This window comes from Typopeltis vanoorti, chromosome 10, assembly GCF_054136105.1.
Source record: "Typopeltis vanoorti isolate ZY-2024b chromosome 10, IOZ_Tvanoo_1.0, whole genome shotgun sequence".
In the NCBI taxonomy this organism is placed as follows: Eukaryota; Metazoa; Arthropoda; class Arachnida; order Uropygi; family Thelyphonidae; genus Typopeltis; species Typopeltis vanoorti.
Window position 1 is genome coordinate 118,309,902 of NC_143558.1, and position 19,804 is coordinate 118,329,705.

The 19,804-nt window shown below is 35.3% G+C and overlaps 2 protein-coding genes across 4 annotated transcripts in view; one reads left to right on the forward strand and one right to left on the reverse strand.

Annotated features, from left to right (window-relative positions):
* Positions 1-7,770, forward strand: part of LOC150102732 (protein ZBED8-like) — a 120,241-nt gene extending 112,471 nt beyond the window's left edge. The window contains exon 4 of the mRNA XM_090398728.1: positions 7,651-7,770. Within this exon, the coding sequence (XP_090254854.1) occupies positions 7,651-7,770 (120 nt within the window). The remainder of the gene's footprint in view (positions 1-7,650) is intronic.
* LOC150102733 (uncharacterized) overlaps positions 1-19,804 on the reverse strand; it is a 258,688-nt gene that overhangs the window by 109,791 nt on the left and 129,093 nt on the right. For 2 of the 3 annotated variants that reach the window (XR_016548924.1, XR_016548923.1), the window contains exons 4-5: positions 14,383-14,486; positions 3,943-4,078 (exon numbers count right to left, since the gene is read on the reverse strand). The gene's annotated coding sequence lies outside the window, so the exon portion shown is untranslated. Of the gene's footprint in view, positions 1-3,530; positions 3,618-3,942; positions 4,079-14,382; positions 14,487-19,804 lie in introns of those variants that run through there. The other variant, XR_016548925.1, reaches the window with a different exon arrangement.

Genomic DNA, 19,804 nt, shown 5'->3' on the forward strand with positions numbered 1-19,804 from the left:
ATGGAGAAAACATCGACAAAGATAGTAAACAGGGTCTATATGGGGCACTTTTGTCTGTAGAATTTTCCTTGCCAAATGAAATAGCTAGAATTCTAGAATTCATAATGAACTTAAACAGGGCTGAAATATCAGAATGAAATTTAGTTTGAGTAAGTTCAAAAAGTGTCTTTAAGTGAGACACTGGTGAACAGAGAGGAGACATGGAAACTAACCATAATGTGGATGAATTAATGACATCTGCAGCTGGGCATAATGCACATTCTTTTTAAGAAATTTTAAGTAGTCCATATATACAGGTCTAGAATTACATGAATTTAGTTTATTAGTAACTTTAACAGGCTAGGAGGTGACCTTTTTTAAGGAGTATGAATTCTTGCAGAAAGGCTTATATATTGGTAACACATGACTATTAAATTATTTATGGAATTTGCAATGTATACTGGAATATTTTCTTTTAATTATTTATTCCAGTATACGTTGCAAATTCCTTAAATAATTTAAGGAGTCCATGAAGACACAGAATACACAGATCAGATCACATACAAATAAGCCATATATTTAGCAAAAGTGATTTCCTAATATACTGGCAACCCCCCATCATTTAAAGCTGGTATAGAAAATCTCATACTCCAACACACTGACATTATGGTTAGTTTCTGTCTCCTCTCTGTTCGCTAATGTCCCACTCGAAATAGAACACACTGGAAAAAAGCCACTCTACTCCATCATAGCAAACATAAATATGAAAGAATCTGCTTCTGCCTTATGAAACTATCCTAACCTAAACAAATTTGGTTGCATGAAAACTGCCCCAAATTTGGGAAGCTCTCATCCTCTGCACTTCAGCTGAACAGCCAAGGATGACCAATTTAGCCCACCAGATGGCATAATTTAGGACTTTATGCCTACTCTCAGTTGACATGCTTCATCTTCATTACTCAGTGTGGTGATTGTGTGCACATATCTTATGTTTTTTATTCCCTGATGGCAGTAATTTGACTATGCCAAAATATTAAACATATTAATTTATTTATTTTAGTTAATATAGTAGTCTACATTGTAATCTCCTTAAAAAAAACAAAGACAATAACTGTGAAAGTGCTAAAAGTGCCAATAAAATTCTACTGATTTCAATAGAAACTAAATTGGACATACCATATTTACTCGAATATAACTTGCCCTCGGACCCCTGATTTTACTTTATGAAAAGAGAAACTAAAAAGTTTCGCACATATCTTGCACACGAAAAAAATATTAAACACATTTACATCAGGGCGATAGTAACTCGCTCCCCATAGTAAACTACACGTCCTCCCCAACAGCCACTACTGCAGACACAAGAAACACAAGCACTTTTATTGTATTACTGAAAAATGTACAGAGACATTTGCAGTCTGTGCAATGTATTTCTCAACAAATAGTGCAATTAGAGACAACTGAGATAAAAACAGCACCAACTAATGAATCACATGTCCTCTCCCACAGAAACTGTGCTGTAAAGACTCAAGCAAAACCATATGTTGCACCAACAAACACAGTATCTAATTAAGAACTACTGTCCAATCTTTCAATTACATGAAATAAGCATTTGTTTGATTGCATTTAAGTGGAAGTGGCATGCAAACAAGCAGAAATAAAATTCAACCGAAGGGTTGAAACTTTGTGTGAGTTGAACCTGCCCAAACAACACAAAAAATAGTACGAAAACAGTAATGAGAAGTTCCATCAGAACGATAAACAGGCAAAACACTACCCCATCATGAAAGTGTTAAAACTAAGAAATATATAGTGAATGTTGTTATGACAGTTTCACATATTATGGAATTCGGTTGAAGAGACGTAGCATTTCAACTCAACAATTGTCTGCTTGCCTTTGTCATTGGGTTGCATGATCTTTTGTTAATACAACACCAATCATATGCACATCTTCATAGCTGCTCTCTCTCTACTGGCCCACCATTGCTGTCTGTTTCACGTTCTGCTTTCACTTCTCATTAGTCATTCGTGGACTGTTAATACATATCTCAAGACTTGTAAATTACTGATAATTTTTGCTTGAAATATGGAAAACATTCAAGTTACAGTGCTGGTTTTAAACACAAAGTTATTGATTTTGCAGAAAAGCATGCAATCGAGGCAGAAGGCCGTGAGTTTACAGTGAACGAGTTTGATGTTGATATTGGTGTAAACAGAAACTTAGAAAGCACCATAAGAAAAGCATTCTGAGAATCTAAAAGTGAAAAGTTTCCTGAATTAGAGGAAAAGAGTTACTTGAATATGTTAGGTTTGCATAAAGATGGTTGCTGTGTTTGAAATATAATGAAATGTTATATTTCAAAGTGGGTGGGTTAACTACAAAACGAGGCATCAGTTGAACAGACCTGAAAGTGTGCTAGGTTAGATCACAAGATTCATAAAAAGAAAAGTCTTTCCTTTCATAGAAGGACATCCCTTCACAAAAGAATGTCAAAAGATTTCGAGGATAAACTGATAGATTTTTATCGCTATGTGATTCAACTTAGGAAGAGCAATAACTATATGTTATCTCAAATAGCCAATGCCGATCAAACACCCCTCAATTTTGACATGCTGCATTAAACAACAATAACAGAAAATGGTGAAAAAAGTGTGATAATATGCACAACTGGAAGTGAAAAACAGTGATGCACGATCATGCTCGCAATTACTGCAGATGGAAGAAAGTTGCCTCCTTATGTAATATTCAAAAGGAAAACAATGCCAAAGGGGAAATTTCCTCCTGGAATTCATGTAAGAGTCCAAGAAAAAAAGATGGATGGATGGATACTACATTGGTTCGAGACTGGATAAGAACAAGATCAAATGGCCAGGGACCTTATTTTGATGCTCCGTTCTCCTAATGTGGGATAGCTTCCACGAACACTTAGGACCTGAAATAATAAAACTTTCAGATATGAGGACCGATGTGGTCATTATTCCAGGTGGTCTTGCACCTTGTCTACAAACCTTGGATATATCGGTCAACAAACCATTCAAGGACTACATACAAAAATTCTACACGGAGTGGATGGCAGCTGGCAACTATGACCTAACGATTTAGATTAAGTCTTTTCCGTTAGGAAAGACCTTAATCTTTCTGTTAGGAAAGATTAAGAGACCATCATTAGAACTGTTGTGCAACTGGATTTTGAGAGCTTGGGAAATGATTTCATCAAAAATAATTACCGAGTTTTTTAAAAAACGACATCTGTAATGCTCTGGATGGGAGAGAGAGAGAGAGAGAAGATGACACTATTTGGGTAGATGACTTTCACAATGCACAAAAGAAACCACTCACAAGACCAGAAGTAATGATAGTGAGTAGGAGATCCTCGGTAAGTCACTCTCATTTTCAGATTTTATCTGAAAACTTTAGTTTCCAAAAATCCCTGCATATATCTTGCACCACAATTTTTAGGCTTTAATTTTGGGGAAAAAATGTACGAGTTATATTCGAGTATGCGGTAATTAAGAAATCCGAGAATGACAAATCATTTCCTTCATTTGCTCCTGTTTATAATGACGATCATTTTGATTACAGCAGCAATTTAAGACGAGCATATGTAATTATGACACTAAGTTGTTGTAGTTTTTTTGGTCTGCAAAAAAAAAAAAAAAGTTAATTGTAAGAATATTTTTACAATAAGCTTATGTAAAAATATGTAAACATACATATTTTTATACTTAACACAAAAATAACTATTGGCCATGTTCTAATAGTTATTACTGTATGTTGTACTTTTATCTCTTTTAATAAAGGAACAAAAAAACACTGTGGTCAATAAAAAAAAAATCAAATTAATTAGAATAAATTACTTCAAATTATTCATTTTTACTTAAAAAATATACTGGCTTTTACTAAAAAAAAATTAACAATACATCTTATGACAAAAGTAAATTAAACTTAATGAACGTTCAACTTACAAACACATTTCCCAGAGTGAATTATGTTCGTAAGTTGGGGTTCACCTGTACAATGATTCCCAGAAAAGGACTAATATACGAATATATCAGTGATACAAGGTTCCCGTCTTCCACTTTGTTGATGAAAGCCCAAGTACTGTGAAAATAAGCAGGTAATAAAAACAATGACAACAGCATGAATATTTATAATTTAATACAAACATTTAGTCTGAAAAAAGACTTAATTATCAGGTATGTATCATTATGTAGAATTTATTAACTAGCATGAAGTACCTGGTTTTTGGAATGTGAAACACTCCCAATGATGACAAAATATATTATTATTTAGCAATGTATTCCCAAATCACATTAGGGTACTACGAAGGATAATATATAAAAACCCCATGATTCGTCAGCTAACACACTGAATGCAGGGTTCCAGGCATCGAATGGAACTTGAATCTGCACAAAAACATTCAGAACTGAGGCTCACAGCATGGGTTTACATGGTAGGACTGCAATATGCAAGCCCCACATTACTGAACCAAAATGCAGCATGCGAAAGTTTGGAAAACTGTTATGTAACAATGAATCATGCTACCACCTACTGAGTAGATGGACAGGTGTGGGTGTGGTGGATGCTCAGTGAACATCTCTTACCAGAGTGCATAACCCCAACTATGAAATTCAGAGGTGGCAGTATGATGGTATGATCCTGTTCTTTCTGGTTTGGCCTCAGACCTCTGTCTGCAATGCCACAAATACTGAACTATCTGATCATTCTGCACAATGCAATGCTTCCTGCTTTGTGATGTTTCTACAGAACTGACCATTGTCTCTTTCAGCATTGAAAGGGACAATGGTCTGAAAGACAATGCATTGTGTCACAAGACTGCTGCTCTAATTGTGTGGGTTGTACATATGAATGTCGCCACACTTGATTGGCCTCCACAGACCCCTGACTCAACCGTATTGAACATTTGTGGGATGAACTGGAATGTCGAGTGAGGTCAAGGAACCTATCCCACAACAGTCCAGGACCTCATTACATGCCTAGAGGAAGAATGATCCAAAATTCCAATGATTGCTATTGTACACTTGTGGAAAGTATGCCCTGTAGGAATGCTGTAGTCAGTGCAGTGAAAGGAGGTCCTACATCTTATTAAGATGGGTGCCATGGCCGTTTGTTTCTCACACTATAGTGCCTATTGACTTGCTTCCAAGCAGTGTACTTATTTCAGAAACATATACTAAACAATTGTTCACATTATATTATATGTACATCTCCTTCTGCATTTCTGCATTATTACTTCCTATAATGCAGAAATCACAAATGAAAACATTGCTTTCAGTGCTTGTATTCATAATACAAGAAGAAATTTATTGATAGCTTTCCAACTCAAAGTCAGTGAGCTGGTCATACAAATATAGCATGATTTTTCCTCTCAGAATCTTAAGCATTTCATCCTACATAACATGCACACATGTTAAAGACAACATGTAATTAATGTGTGCGCGTGTGTGAGTGACACTCATTCATCTTAGTTTTGGTATGATCTAAACAAGCAATCATCTTGTTAAGATTGGTGGAGTATGCACAAATTACTTAGTTTTAATTTGAACAGTTCTCAACCACTTCAGAAGCAAAGATTATATTTCTAAAATTAATACCAATTGAATTAACTCTTCAGCTCACTGCATGTTCCATCATTTCAACCATCAAAAAGGCAACTGTTTTTTTTTTAAATTATTTACTTAAACAATGGAAAAATTTACTCACATTATCAGATTGAGTACCGTGCCACCCTGGGTAGCCCCTTGACATCTGTATAATTTGACACCCAGATCAGTAAACATCCCACATGAATGGAAAGACGGTATGATAATCCCATTGCACAAGGGTGGTAAAAGAGTGACATGTCTAATTATCTATCAGTATCTCTGGATACTGATAGATGAATGTGAATATTTTAGAGAAGTTGGAGAACTCGCATACAGAACTGAGTTGACAAACAAGCTATACTTTACAAGGAATAGCATGAGTTTACTAAAGGGAGATCATATCTTAAGAAATTTGTTCTTATTTTACAATAATCTTATAGTTAAGTCAGATAAAGAGAATGGATACATTATGATACTGTTGGACTCTGTTAAGGCATTTGATAGGATATCAAATGAAAGGCTGTTTGATTGATTGACTGATTTGTGGTTTATTAGTACAAGGACGGTAAAACACCAAAGCAAAGGTTACAGATACATAAACACACAGTAATATTAAATAGTAACAAAGTGATAAATCAGTAAATAATATGTTCTGTACAAAAAGCAAATTTTAAAATTATTAATTAAGCAATCTAGTATCTACAAAAAATAAAAAATGAAGAATATGGGTTGGAATATAAACTATTGGCTTGGATAAGCGAGTGGCTCACAGATAGGTATTTGAAAATTGGTATATGGGGGTGTGAATCTGCCAGATTTAAGATCCAGTGGTGTACCCCAGGAATCAGTCCTAGGACCACTGTCATTTATCTATATATTAATGATACTAGGAATGTTCAATTGTTTGTAGATGATGCAAAGATATGGCAATCAGAGATAATACTGATAAAACACCATTTACAGGGTGATGTTAATATATGTTAATATCTATTAACAAACCTCCAGTTTATTAACTGATATTAATAAACTGGAGATTTGGGCAAACAATGAACTGGAGAATCTGATGAGGCTAGAGATCTTGGAGTTATGGTGGATAGGAATTTGAAGTTCAAAAGTCACATAGCAAAAAAATGCAAATACAACTCAGAAGACAATTGCAAAGTTGAAATGAATATTGACATGTAAGGATATGGAAATTATTTTGCCTCTTTTACCATACCTTGATACAAACCACAGCTGGACTGCTGTGCACAGATTTGGTATCCTGGATTCCAAAAAGTATAAAGAATTTGTGGAGAGACTGATAAGAAGAGTTACAAAAATTATATCAATATTATGGAATGTAGATTATGAGGACAGATTGAGAGTATGTGGACTGCAGCCAGTAGACAGGAGAAAGAAGGGTGATACGATAGAAGTCCATAAACCTCTGAGATGATGTTATACGATATCAGTTGATGAAATTTTTCATTATATGAAAGGTAGGGAGAGGACAAGGGGCATCCATAAAAGTGCAATTAACAAATGGTAAGGGCTAAATATTTCTCTCACAGTACTATGAGTGAGTGGAACAGTTTGAGTGTTGAAATAGTAGGTGCATCTACTATGGATGACTTTAAGAGAAGGTATGACAACTGGTGATGATGATAAGAACAATATTCAAAATCAATCTTTCCTAAGATTATTTCAATCAAGTGCAGTCCCAATTAAACCGAGTCAGCTTTTGGAAGAAATGCAAGTTGAAGATTCCGACTGTAGATACATTGTAACATTTGAAGACCGTGAAAAAATAAATTGTCTTAATAAAAATTTACAAACCAGATCCTGCAGGTTACAAACATAGGATCCACCAATTAAAGATGTCAAGACATTATACAGGGGGATCGTAAAGTCAAACAACGGAAAGTTTGAGTTTGTACCAATTGTTTCCAAATCATTATAAACATTCCTTATGCCACTAGATGCCACCATTGTATTATTACAAACTATCAGAAATGGTGAGTTCACCGTACAGGTTGTTCTCAGTGTAGCTTTGTTCATTGCAAAAGTAAAATGTCTTTTTCCCAGCCACAGCGAGTTTTCATTGTGGAAAGTTATTTTGATAATCGTTCTAATCCACGTGTTGCCAAGGAATTTCGCAAGAAATATCCAGGTATAGCAGTACCTCAGAAGTCAACGATAACATGATTAATGCAGTTTTTCGGAAATTGGAACTGTTGCAGATAGAAATCACTCCGGAAGACCCTCCATTTTGACTGATGATAAATGGATGAGTTAAAGAGAGTACTGTAGCGGTTCCCAACAAAAAGCCTCAGCAAACATGCCAGTAATTATCCATGTCATACTCAGAAAGCTGCAAGATCTTTACACCTTCATTTATATCATCTGCACTCAATCCATGAACTGAAGGACTCAGATAAAGGCAAAGGAATAACTACTGCAGATGGTTATGCTCATTCGTTATGCCCATTTCACCTCAGTGGATATGTGAATAGTCAAAACAATAGGATTTGGTCATGTGAAAATCCACACACTTTTCATAAAAAAGTTTGGCATTCCCAAAAAATTGGAGTTTGGTGTGCGATATCATGCTGTCGTATAGTGAGACTGATTTTCTTTGAAACGACAGTGTATAGTTCCATCTGCCAAGATATCATCGCATAGTTCATGGCACTGTTTGATGTCTGTGAACATCATTGTTGGTTCCAGCAAGAGGGTGCCACGTGACACAAGTCGAATAGTAACAAACATATTTGCAAGAATTTTTTGGTGGCAGTCTCATCTCAAAAGAATTGTGGCCTCCAAGATCATCAGATTTATTACCACCAGATTTTTTTTCTTTTGGGGGGGGGGGTATCTCAAAAGTGTTGTTTACCGAAATAATCTTCACACACTGGATGAACTAAAAATGAACATTTCAAAAGCGATTGAAAGCATCAACATACAAGTACTTCACAAGGTGGCATCAAACCTGGTAAAAAGATTGAAAGTTTGCATTCACGAAGTAGGTGGCCACTTTCAACATATGCTACAATCAGGTGTGTCTTCTTCTTTTATTGTAAAGGTCTGATTATAATCTGTATTTGTACAGGTTATAATCATAGATGTTTATTTGTTTATGTTTCATTTTTCATATACTTGTAATTAACCTAGAAACAGGTGCGACTTTACAATCACCTTGTATATTATTATTGTATAATTAAAGATGCATAGAAATTATATTCTTGTTTAATCCTTTATTCAAGTGTAAGCAAAGTTTGAGCATCAAGTATCTTCACAACTAGGCTACTTGTATAAATAGGCAGACGGCTGCACATTTAATTTCCTTAGTATCCAATAAACAAAGTACACATCCTTTTGGATGTGTATAATGCTATGCATTATGGGAAGGGCAACTATCCACACCAGTTTTGACCTTTTTTGAGATCTCATAAGTGGGCATCAGACCCAGAAGAGATACTAAGATTTGAGTAATGCAGAAGTCATATATTTCTCATATCCAAATATTGAATATGAAAAGGTTTGGGGAGATATGACTTCTGCATTACTCCAGTCTTGATAAATATTCTGGATCAAGTTTCCACTAATGAGAACTCAATAAAGGTCAAAACTGGTCTGGATAGTGGCCCTTCCCATAATGCATAGAATTATACACTTCTCTAGGAGGGGGGGGGTGCTTTGTATTATAAAAATCTATCCAAGTGTAAGCAAACAAACTTTGTGCTTGAAGTATCTTCATGACTAGGTTACTTGTATAAAGAGTGAGCAACTAATGATTTCACATTAATTGCTTTATAATGCAAAGCACATCTGCCCCCCCCCCCCCCCACAGAAGTGTATAATGCTATGCATTATGGGAAAGGCCACTATCCAGACTAGTTTCAACCTTTATTGAGTTCTCATTAGTGGAAACTTGATCCAAAATATTTATCAAGACTGGAGTAATGCAGAAGTCATATCTCCCCAAACCTTTTCACATTCAATATTTGGATATGAGAAATATATGACTTCTGCATTATTCAAATATTAGAATCTCTTCTGGGTCTGATGACCACTTATGAGATCTCAAAAAAGGTCAAAACTGGTGTGGATAGTGGCCCTTCCCATAATGCATAGCATTATACAAATCCAAAAGGATGTGTACTTTGTTTATTGGATACTAAGGAAATTAAATGTGCAGTCATCAGCCTATTTATACAAGTAGCCTAGTCGTGAAGATACTTGATGCACAAACTTTGCTTACACTTGAATAAAGGATTAAACAAGAATATAATTTCTATGCATATTCAATTTAAATCATATCATAGTGAAAAAATTTCCAACGGATAGCATCAAGTTTCATGCATAGTTGTAGAAACAGTTAACTATGTAAATAATATTCGAGTCCAATTGTAAAAAACAAAACATACAAATTTATTAAGTGCATACATACAAAATTAAGTGAAGCAAATCAGAAGGTTATATTTTATTAATGATTTATATAAAGGTTGTGATATCAATATACTAAATATCCTTTTCAAATAAACAAGCAACTCCTATCTTGTCTATTTTAGGTCAGAAATAAATTGCACAGAAGAAATTTGTTAAGAACAAATTGTCAAACTACTACAAGGTTGGTCTGAAAAGTTCTTGGGCTCGACCATAGATTGGAACACCATCGGCAAGATTGTTTCTCTAAGTTAGTACATCTGTCATAAGCATCCATGTGAAATTGCAAGTCATTCTATCAAGTTTGCTTTATACAGCTGTCTGAAGCAAAAGGGTTGTCTGTACCCACTGAAATGGATAAAATTGAGTATCGTGCAGTTATAAAATTCTTTGTAAAAAAAGGTTTAACGACAAAAGAAATTCGTTCAAAGTTCATAAAAGTTTATGGGCACTCTTCTCCTTTGTTTTTGACAATTAAGAAATGGGCTGACGAATTTAAACGTGGCTGTACCACTCTTGAAGATGATCCACATGAAGGACGTCCAAAAAGTGTAACAACACAAGAAATCACTGATCAAGTGCATGATATGGTATTGGATGACCGGCGAGTGTGTAAAATTGCTGAGACTATAGGCATTTCAAAAGAACGTGTCGAATATATTTTGCATGAAGAATTGCACATCAAAAAGCTTTGTGCAAGATTAGTGCTGTGCTTGCTCACAGCAGATCAAAAATGCACTTGGACAAAAATCTCTGACAGTGCTTGGAGCGTTTTAAGAAGAATAAAACTGATTTTGTGCATCGATTTATTACTATGGATGAGACTTGGATTCACCATTACACACCAGAAACCAAATAGAAGTCAAAACAGTGGACAGAAGACAGTTGTTCAGCGCCAAAGAAGACAAAGTCGGTTCCATCAGCAGGAACGGTCATGGCATTGGTGTTTTGGGATGCTAAAGGCATTTTGTTTATTAATTATTTTGAAAATGGTAAAATAATAACCGGGGAATATTATTCTGATATTTTAACCAGACTAGATAAAAAAATTCATGAGACTAGATGAAAAAATTGGTTTGCAGAAGAAAAAAATCATCTTTCATCAGGACAATGCACCTGCCCAGAAAGGTGTTTTGGCAAAGGAAAAATTAAGGGATCTGCACTATGAATTGTTGGAACATCCACTCTATTCCCCAGATTTGGCTCCCTCTAACTTCTACCTCTTCCCAAAACTAAAACTCTTCCTTGCTGGTTAGTGTTTTTCTTCGAATCAAGAGGTGATTGCAGTAGTGGGATATAATTTTGCAGATATTACTGAGAACCACTACAGGAACGGGATAATGATGATGGAGCATCGCTGGAATAAATGTATTAGTCTTAAGGGAGATTATGTTGAAAAATAAAAATAATTTTGAAATTCTAAATTCATTTTTTCATTGTTAGGCCGAGAACTTTTCAGACCACCCTCATAACTGCAATTCTGGAACAACTCTTATTTTCATATGGGGAATCCCATCTTAACTATGGTTCATGCATGCCAAATATGATGATTATCAATCCCAATTATTATGAATAACATAATGTATGAAATAAAAGAAATAATAATAAAATAAAACATTAATGAAATAATGCAAGACAAATACCTTGATTTGCTCATGCTAACTGCTAACTATACTGAAAGAACACCCCTTAAGTGTTTATCAGAATTGTCATTTCCCAGAAATTTGAGTGGGAATTTTGTTGCCCTGAATAGCTGCTGCATGCTTTGCCTAAACCTATTATAACAGTGGATCAGCTATTGTGTGCCCCACTCAACTCCAACTCTCAAAGAACAAGATTTTCTTACACTTCATTAATTTCTTCTACTGCTGTTTTTTTTTTTATAAAAGATCTCCTGTTATATATTTTCTAAAAATACAATATACAGGTGTTTTTAATATTAATAGCTTCTTCTTCTTTCTCCTCAATTTTCTTCCCATATATGTTATTTACATACCACATGTTAACAACCTCTCATGTATAGGATTCCGTAATATGTAAGTAATAAATAACTTGATGTATAGAAACATAAGACATGATATTTAATAAATAACATAAAACAGATTTAACTTATACTTTTATTAGTATAAAATTTTCACCCTATTATTAAGGGCATCTTCAATATGACTTTCAAATTAAACAACACGAACAGAAACTGGTATATTCAACAATGACATGTATTTCCTAAATATACAATATACAGATTTTTTCAATATTAACAGCTTCTTCTTTCTCTTCAACTTTCTTCCCACCTATGTTATTAACATACCACATGTTGAACAACCTCTCGTGTATAGGATTCCGTAATATATAAGTAATAAATAACTTGATATAGAAACGTAAGACATGATATTTAATAACATAAAACAAGAAGGAAAAAATCATCTTTCATCAGGACAATGCACCTGCCCACAAAGGTGTTTTGGCAAAGGGGAAATTAAGGGATCTGCACTATGAATTGTTGGAACATCCACTCTATTCCCTAGATTTGGCTCGAAATCCAAATCTTTCATCAGATTTAACTTATACTTTTATTAGTATAAAATTTTTATCCTGGTATTAAGGACATCTTCAATATGGCTTTCAAATTAAACAACAAGAACAGAAACTGGTATATTCAATAATGACATGCATAAATTGCACATATGTGATGTAGAACGTCATGGTCTAATTATATTAAGGTTCTAGTAAAAATAACTTTAACAAAGATTTAATTATAAATAAATAATATATATATACATATATATCCACGCACATATATAATTAAATTTAAGTTAATTCTAGAATTTCTGAAGAACTATTCCTATAAGAGGGATAATTTAAGTCAATCACTTCTATTTAGATTCGGTCGATGTAGAAAGGGCTTACAACTCTCTCTCTTTGTTTAAATCTAAGAGATTATTATTTTATAAAGAACCGTACTTTTCTTCCAAAGAACTTTGTGTCTGGTGGTGATTGTATGTCCCACAAGTCCCGAATGCTTTGGTTCACAGAAGTTAATGTAGTTTAAATGTTCATCATGATGCACAGCTGCAGATCTACCAGTTTGGTCAAAATACGATAATCCACTCTGCAAGAAATTTGATATTCTAAAGGCAGAAGTTCATCTTTAGCTAAGCCTAGAAAAGTAGATATCTTGTTGACAGGATGGAAGGACACTTGTAGGCCAACAGATCTTAGCACTTTGGCTATACCTTCTGAGATGCAGTTAACATAGGGAATGGTGACAAGATGGACCACCTCTGTATTGCTATTTCTATGAGAGGCAGGTGGCAAGGAAACCCTACAATTATTATCTAGTTGACATACAATTCAGCAAAGCCATTAGTAAAGAAGATGGACTTGATGCGATTTATTTCTTGGGATAGCAGCAATTCAGGAGCAAAGAGAGTGTGCTTCATTTCAACCCAAACAGATGCTAGATGAACTGATGAATTTAACCTCTCTCTAGAAAATTTTAGAATCAGATCACCTCTGAGTACAATTCTGCATATCAATTTCAATTTTAAAAAATACTGATGGAATTCATATTTTTGGTAAATTAAAGTAAAATGAAATACAAAAGAGATGATTTTTAAATATCCTAAAATTTAAGCAGATAATCTATCCATCCAAGATGGGTTGAATCCCCTGATTAGGGGTTATAGGCAATTATTGCAGCTAGCTTGCCATTCCATAAGGGCAAATATTTCGTGTGTAAATGTGCTACAGGGCTAAGCTGGCCTGTTTTGAGGGATGAGCAACCCGAGTTCCTAGGAGAAGAAATCCTCCGGCTCTACATGAGACCAGCTACCTCACCTTTAACTGGAAAGACCTGATAAAGGTTCCTTGCATCACAGATGGGAAATCACAAATAATACTGAATTTATAGTGGCTGCTGTGGTTGTTGTTCGTAATTACACCAAAACAACAGGAGCAGGATCTTATCTGATAAACTGCAAGTTCTCAAAAGGTTCTTAAAAACATGTTTCAGAAAAAAATAAATAAAATTCCTGCCACCCCATACAAACCATCCCAACCACCCTGCCTAAAGTGCAATAAGGTGGAAGATTATTATGAAATTAATCAATTAAGCAATTAAGTATTATGAAATCTAAGGAAACTGCAATAATAACTTGTTTCAGACAGAATAGATGACTGAAATTAGAAAAAAGAAACTCTATGCAGATTAAACATTTGCCAACTTTATTGGCCAGGCTGAAAGCATATCCACTATCCAACCAACAGGCTATAGATTCAAATTTCACCATAGGCAATGATGTATATGAATTAAAAACACAGTACTGAGCAAATTCAAAATGAAAACTGTTTCATGTTACTGTTAAAACATACCTTTTCCCAATATTCTGCAATCTGGCTCATAATCTGAGTTTAGGCAGAAGCCACCTGATCATCTTAAAAGAAGCAGGAGAACAGGAGCTGGCAATGATGAAATTCTGGGGGGGAGAAATGTTTAAATAACAAAATATATCTGAAACGTTAGCAGCATTATTGATTGCTGCATTAATGATTTCAAGTAATTTGTCTATATTAATAAAAGCCTTACTGCAAAGAAATAAAATATTACATGGTATCCACTACTCCAGTTAATCAATCTTGCTTTTCAGAAAAATTACATACAAAAACTGAGCTTATCTGAGCTTTTTTTTTTTTCCCAAAAAATTTACTACTAATGAGGAGAACACACTAGAAATGATTTTGGGAAGGAGTCAAGAATACAGTCAAGAAGTATCTAGGCCCGATAAGAAGATCAAGAGACCCATGAATATCAGATTCAACACGGGAACTAATTGAAAGTAGGAGGTTGGAAAAACAAAGACACACAAGGACTGAAGAATATAAGAGATTACATAGAGAGGTCAGAAGAGCCATCAAGCAGGACAAGGAAAAGTTTTATACTAATAAATGCAAAGAGATAGAGTTCCAGATGAGGAGGCACAATCATAAAAGAATGTCTCATTCATTTATTAAAATAAAGAGCCAAAAGGCTTCAGTTTGGCAATGCAAAATTTATAAAAATCAAGTGGATATTAAATCTAGCATTACTTCAAAGCTGAATACAAGCTTTGCTAGCCCAAGTCCTTATATTCGCCTCCTATTGGTCCATTTTGATAAGGTTTCACTGTTTCAAACTGGTTGGTTTTCGTCATAGACCAGGCAAAAACCTTAAGAGAGCAAAAACTCTCTTTCGATACTAAGGAACTTGAAATGTCGGAAAGGTGTATTTTTCGTAAGCGAACTCTCATTGGTGTGTAAAAGTATTTACTACAATAAAGAGCCAAAATGTTTCAGTTCGGTGATGCAAAATTTATAAAAATCAAGTGGATATTAAATCCAGCATTATTTCAAAGACGAATACAGAAACTATGAAAGTTTTGTATGAAATCTGACCAGAGCTTAGCTTACAGGAATACACTTGCCAGCATTTATGACTTGCCCTAGCCAGAACTTATAGGTGGCAATGATCGCTAGCCCAAGCATCCATATAAGGTCTGGCTAGGGCAACTTGTAAATGCCGTGAGTGTATTCCCGTAAGCCCTCTTGTCAAATTTCATATGAAACTTTCATAGTTTCTGTATTCGGCTTTGAAATAATACTGGATTTAATATCCACTTAATGTTTATAAATGTCTCATTTAGTTTGTGACCTAAAGCACAAGATTAAGCCCAAACTGAATGTCACCTAAGACAGGAATGAAGCACTACTAACAGAAGAAATGGAAATCAAGAACAAATGGAAAAAATACAGTGAGGAACTGTATAACAGAGTGGATAAAGAAAATCTGGCTCTCAGCAGGAAAATTTCGATTTGGAACCTCCTCCACGTAAGCATGAAGTTGAAAGAGCAGTTAAGCAGCTTAACAGCAATAAGGCTCCAGGTGCAGATGGAATCCCAGCAGAGTTAATTAAGGCTGCAGGGGGATGGGGGGAATAAGAGTGTTTTATAGATTGATTACAAGGATATGGGAGAAAGGATCATTGCATAGAGACTGGGAGAAGTCGGTTTTCATACCACTACATAAGAAGAGAGAGATGAAGGATTGCAAGAACTATAGAACTATTAGTTTAATATCTCATTTTATTGAAGATCATTCTATATAGATTGTGGCCAAAGTTGAGGCAGAGATGCCTGAGGAACAAGCAGGTTTTAGGAAAAGTAAGGGTACCAGAGATCAGATCCTTTGCCTCAGACAGATCATAGAAAAGTATAAAGAATTTAGACTCCCCATAGTAATGTGTTTCTTAGACTACTCTAAAGCTTTTGACTGTGTTCAGCATGTGAAACTGTGTGAAATAATGAAAATAATGGGGAAAGAAAGTTAAAATATTTTGGACACATTGAAATGATGGAAGGAGGACTTCTCAGAACAGTAATAGCAGGTAAAGTTCCTAGAAAAGGAGAAAGGGGGTAAACCACCAATGAGATGGATGATGTGTGTGTGTGTGTGTGGAGTGACTGATCTTCAGAGAGTTTAACCTTCCAGAAACGCATACAACAGGACCACATGGCGAGGACTGATATGGCACATTACCAAACATTGAAGTGATCATACGGCATCGGTGGATGTCCAATGAACAGATGATGATGACGACTCTTACTGAAAGAAGACTCTTATTGAAAGGTGTATAAAGGAGAGTGTGAGAAGGGAAGTAACAAGCAGGTTCTTTGCATGGCGAGTGATTGGTGAGAAGAATATATTGTCTGAAACTGTGGTGAGTGTGAAAACTCTAAATGGGTTTAAGGCATAGTTCGATGATCTTTTTGATGAAAAAGTATAGACCTCCCATAATGAGTCCTTTGATTCCAAGGAGGTCAGATAATAATATATCATCATCATCAAATTTCCTATATGTACCCTCAGGGGTGTACAGGATAATTATGATAGTACTACATGAAAAAGTTACACCATTACTAACTAACTTCTGATCAACAATTTTCCTCCAAATTAATCTCTTATCTGTCAAGATTCTATTATCAGATCTTATATTTCTGACTTTTAAGGTATTTTTTGACTGACTTAGATCTACGAACTAGAAAAAAACAATTAAATTTATTCAAAACGTAACATGTTTCATCGGATTGTCCGACTTCTCCAGGCAGGAACATAGAAAGCATATAAAAAACACTATAAGAACCATTGTATCACTATAAAAACGACTATTATAAAATTCAGTTAGCTTTGAACTGTCGCCACAGTCCGTGTTGAAGTTCTATTGTTGGGCATCTTGTTGAGATTAACAATGGAGGTTGAAGAAAATGGATCTCTTCCCTTCCTGGACGTAAGACTTACTAAGACATCTGATTCTATAAAATTCTCAATCTTTAGAAAATCTACACACAGATAGATACCTACATGCATCCTCACATCACTATCCTGCACAGAAAGTGGGTATCATCTCAACTCTAGCACATTCAGTTAGCTTTGAACTGTAGCTACAGTCCGTGTTGAAGTTCTATTGTTGGGCATCTTGTTGAGATTAACAATGGAGGTTGAAGAAAATGGATCTCTTCCCTTCCTGGACGTAAGACTTACTAAGACATCTGATTCTATAAAATTCTCAATCTTTAGAAAATCTACACACAGATAGATACCTACATGCATCCTCACATCACTATCCTGCACAGAAAGTGGGTATCATCTCAACTCTAGCACATTCAGTTAGCTTTGAACTGTAGCTACAGTCCGTGTTGAAGTTCTATTGTTGGGCATCTTGTTGAGATTAACAATGGAGGTTGAAGAAAATGGATCTCTTCCCTTCCTGGACGTAAGACTTACTAAGACATCTGATTCTATAAAAATCTCAATCTTCAGAAAATCTACACACAGATAGATACCTACATGCGTCCTCACATCACTATCCTGCACGGAAAGTGGGTATCATCTCAACTCTAGCACATCATGCCAGATCTGTACTGTCAGATGATGAAGAGCTAAAAAATGAACTACAACATCTACAAAGAACCTTCACAAGTAATGGCTACTCGTCGAAAACTATTAATAAGCATCTATACCACCGCCATCAAAACAACTCAGAAACACAAGACAACTCCAAAGGTTATATCTCCTTACCATACATCAGCTCGCTCTCCAAGAAACTAAGAAGAATTTTATGAAAGCTCAACATAAAAACCTGCTTCTCTACTCTTCCTAAACTAAGATCGATTTAAGCAAATACAAACAAGCTCACAACATAATCTACAATTCCCAGGAGTGTACATAATCATGTGTGACTGCGGGAAACGATACTATGGCCAAACTGAAAAATCCATCCTTCTACGTCTGGAAGAACACCAGAGAGACATTGCCTACAAAGAACTAATGCAAGTGCCCTGTCAAGCCATGTACTGTTTTCAGTAAACACAAATGACGAAGGCTGTCAACATGAGATAAACTGGACAACAACTTCAAACCTTCATATATGCCATGACGAGGTAGAACGCTGCATAGTCGAATCTAAGAAAATTGTTATGGACCCTCATCATATAAATAATAACCTTAGTTATAATCTACTGGACTCTTTCAGCTCTGCTATCCGATATTGGCACACTCGTGAAGTCAGACGCACGCAGATGCCCAACAATAAAACTTCCAACATGGACTGCAGCTACAGTTCAAAGCTAACTGAATTTTATAATAGTCGTTTTTATAGTGATACAATGTTTCTTATAGTGTTTTTTATTTGCTTTCTATATTCCCATGCCTGAAGAAGTCGGACAATCTGATGAAACATGTTGCATTTTGAATAAATTTAATTGTTTTTTCTAGTTCTCGGATCTAAGTCAGTATATATAAATATGAACATATCCCAATTCCGAGTTAATACTACAGATCGTTATATATATATATATTACTGTGCGACCACAGGAGTGACAGCCTTCACTGGCAGATTGCTAAGAAGAGTCAATTCATGTTGAAGGGGAGAAAGGAATAAGGCGATGTAAGAATTCGTCACCAACATGCAAAATCACGTGCTTTATACATAAAATTTTACAACTGTTGTAAAAGCAAAATAGTTACCACTTTAAAAACTAGAATTTTCATAAAAGAAAAGCTAATTTTCCAACGTATAATCATCAACACTCATCACACGAAACATTGTATTATCAGAATGGATTCGCCTTCTTCTGCAAGGTGCAGAAGTGTCGAGGGGTCTCGCATCTGTGATCGCACAGTATGTATATATATAATCATAATGTGTGTGTGTGTGCGTGCGCGCACTTGGGATAATGGTAGACAGCAAAGAGTTCATAGGATACTTGAATGTCGAAAAACATACTAACAAGTAAAGATAAAGTTAAGGAGGTTAGTACTCTCTTTAAAAGGCTAAGATATGACCATATTGATTATTGTGCACAGATTTAGTCACTAGTTTCTTGGGGGTGAACAGGTGACAGAGAGGATCCAGAGACAAGCGACTAGGCTGGTGACAAGTCTGTGAACGTTACTTCTGAGCAGAAACTGAAGCTGTGGATGCAAGGTGTTGATAAGCAGAAAAGAGAGAGCATGATAAAAGTTTAAGTTAGTAAAAGGGTTCTTGTAACATTGATGGAATAGAAATATTTCAATACATAATGAAGAAAGAGAGAGTGAGAGAGAACTAGGGATCACTTCTGGAATTTGATAATGGTGTACAGACTAGATTTTTGCTTGGAGAGCAGTGCATAAGTAGAATGGATTGCCAGAGGTAGTTGTGTGTGCTCAGACAGTGAATGAGTTTAGAGAGAGTATGACAAAGTATGACAGGTATTGTGT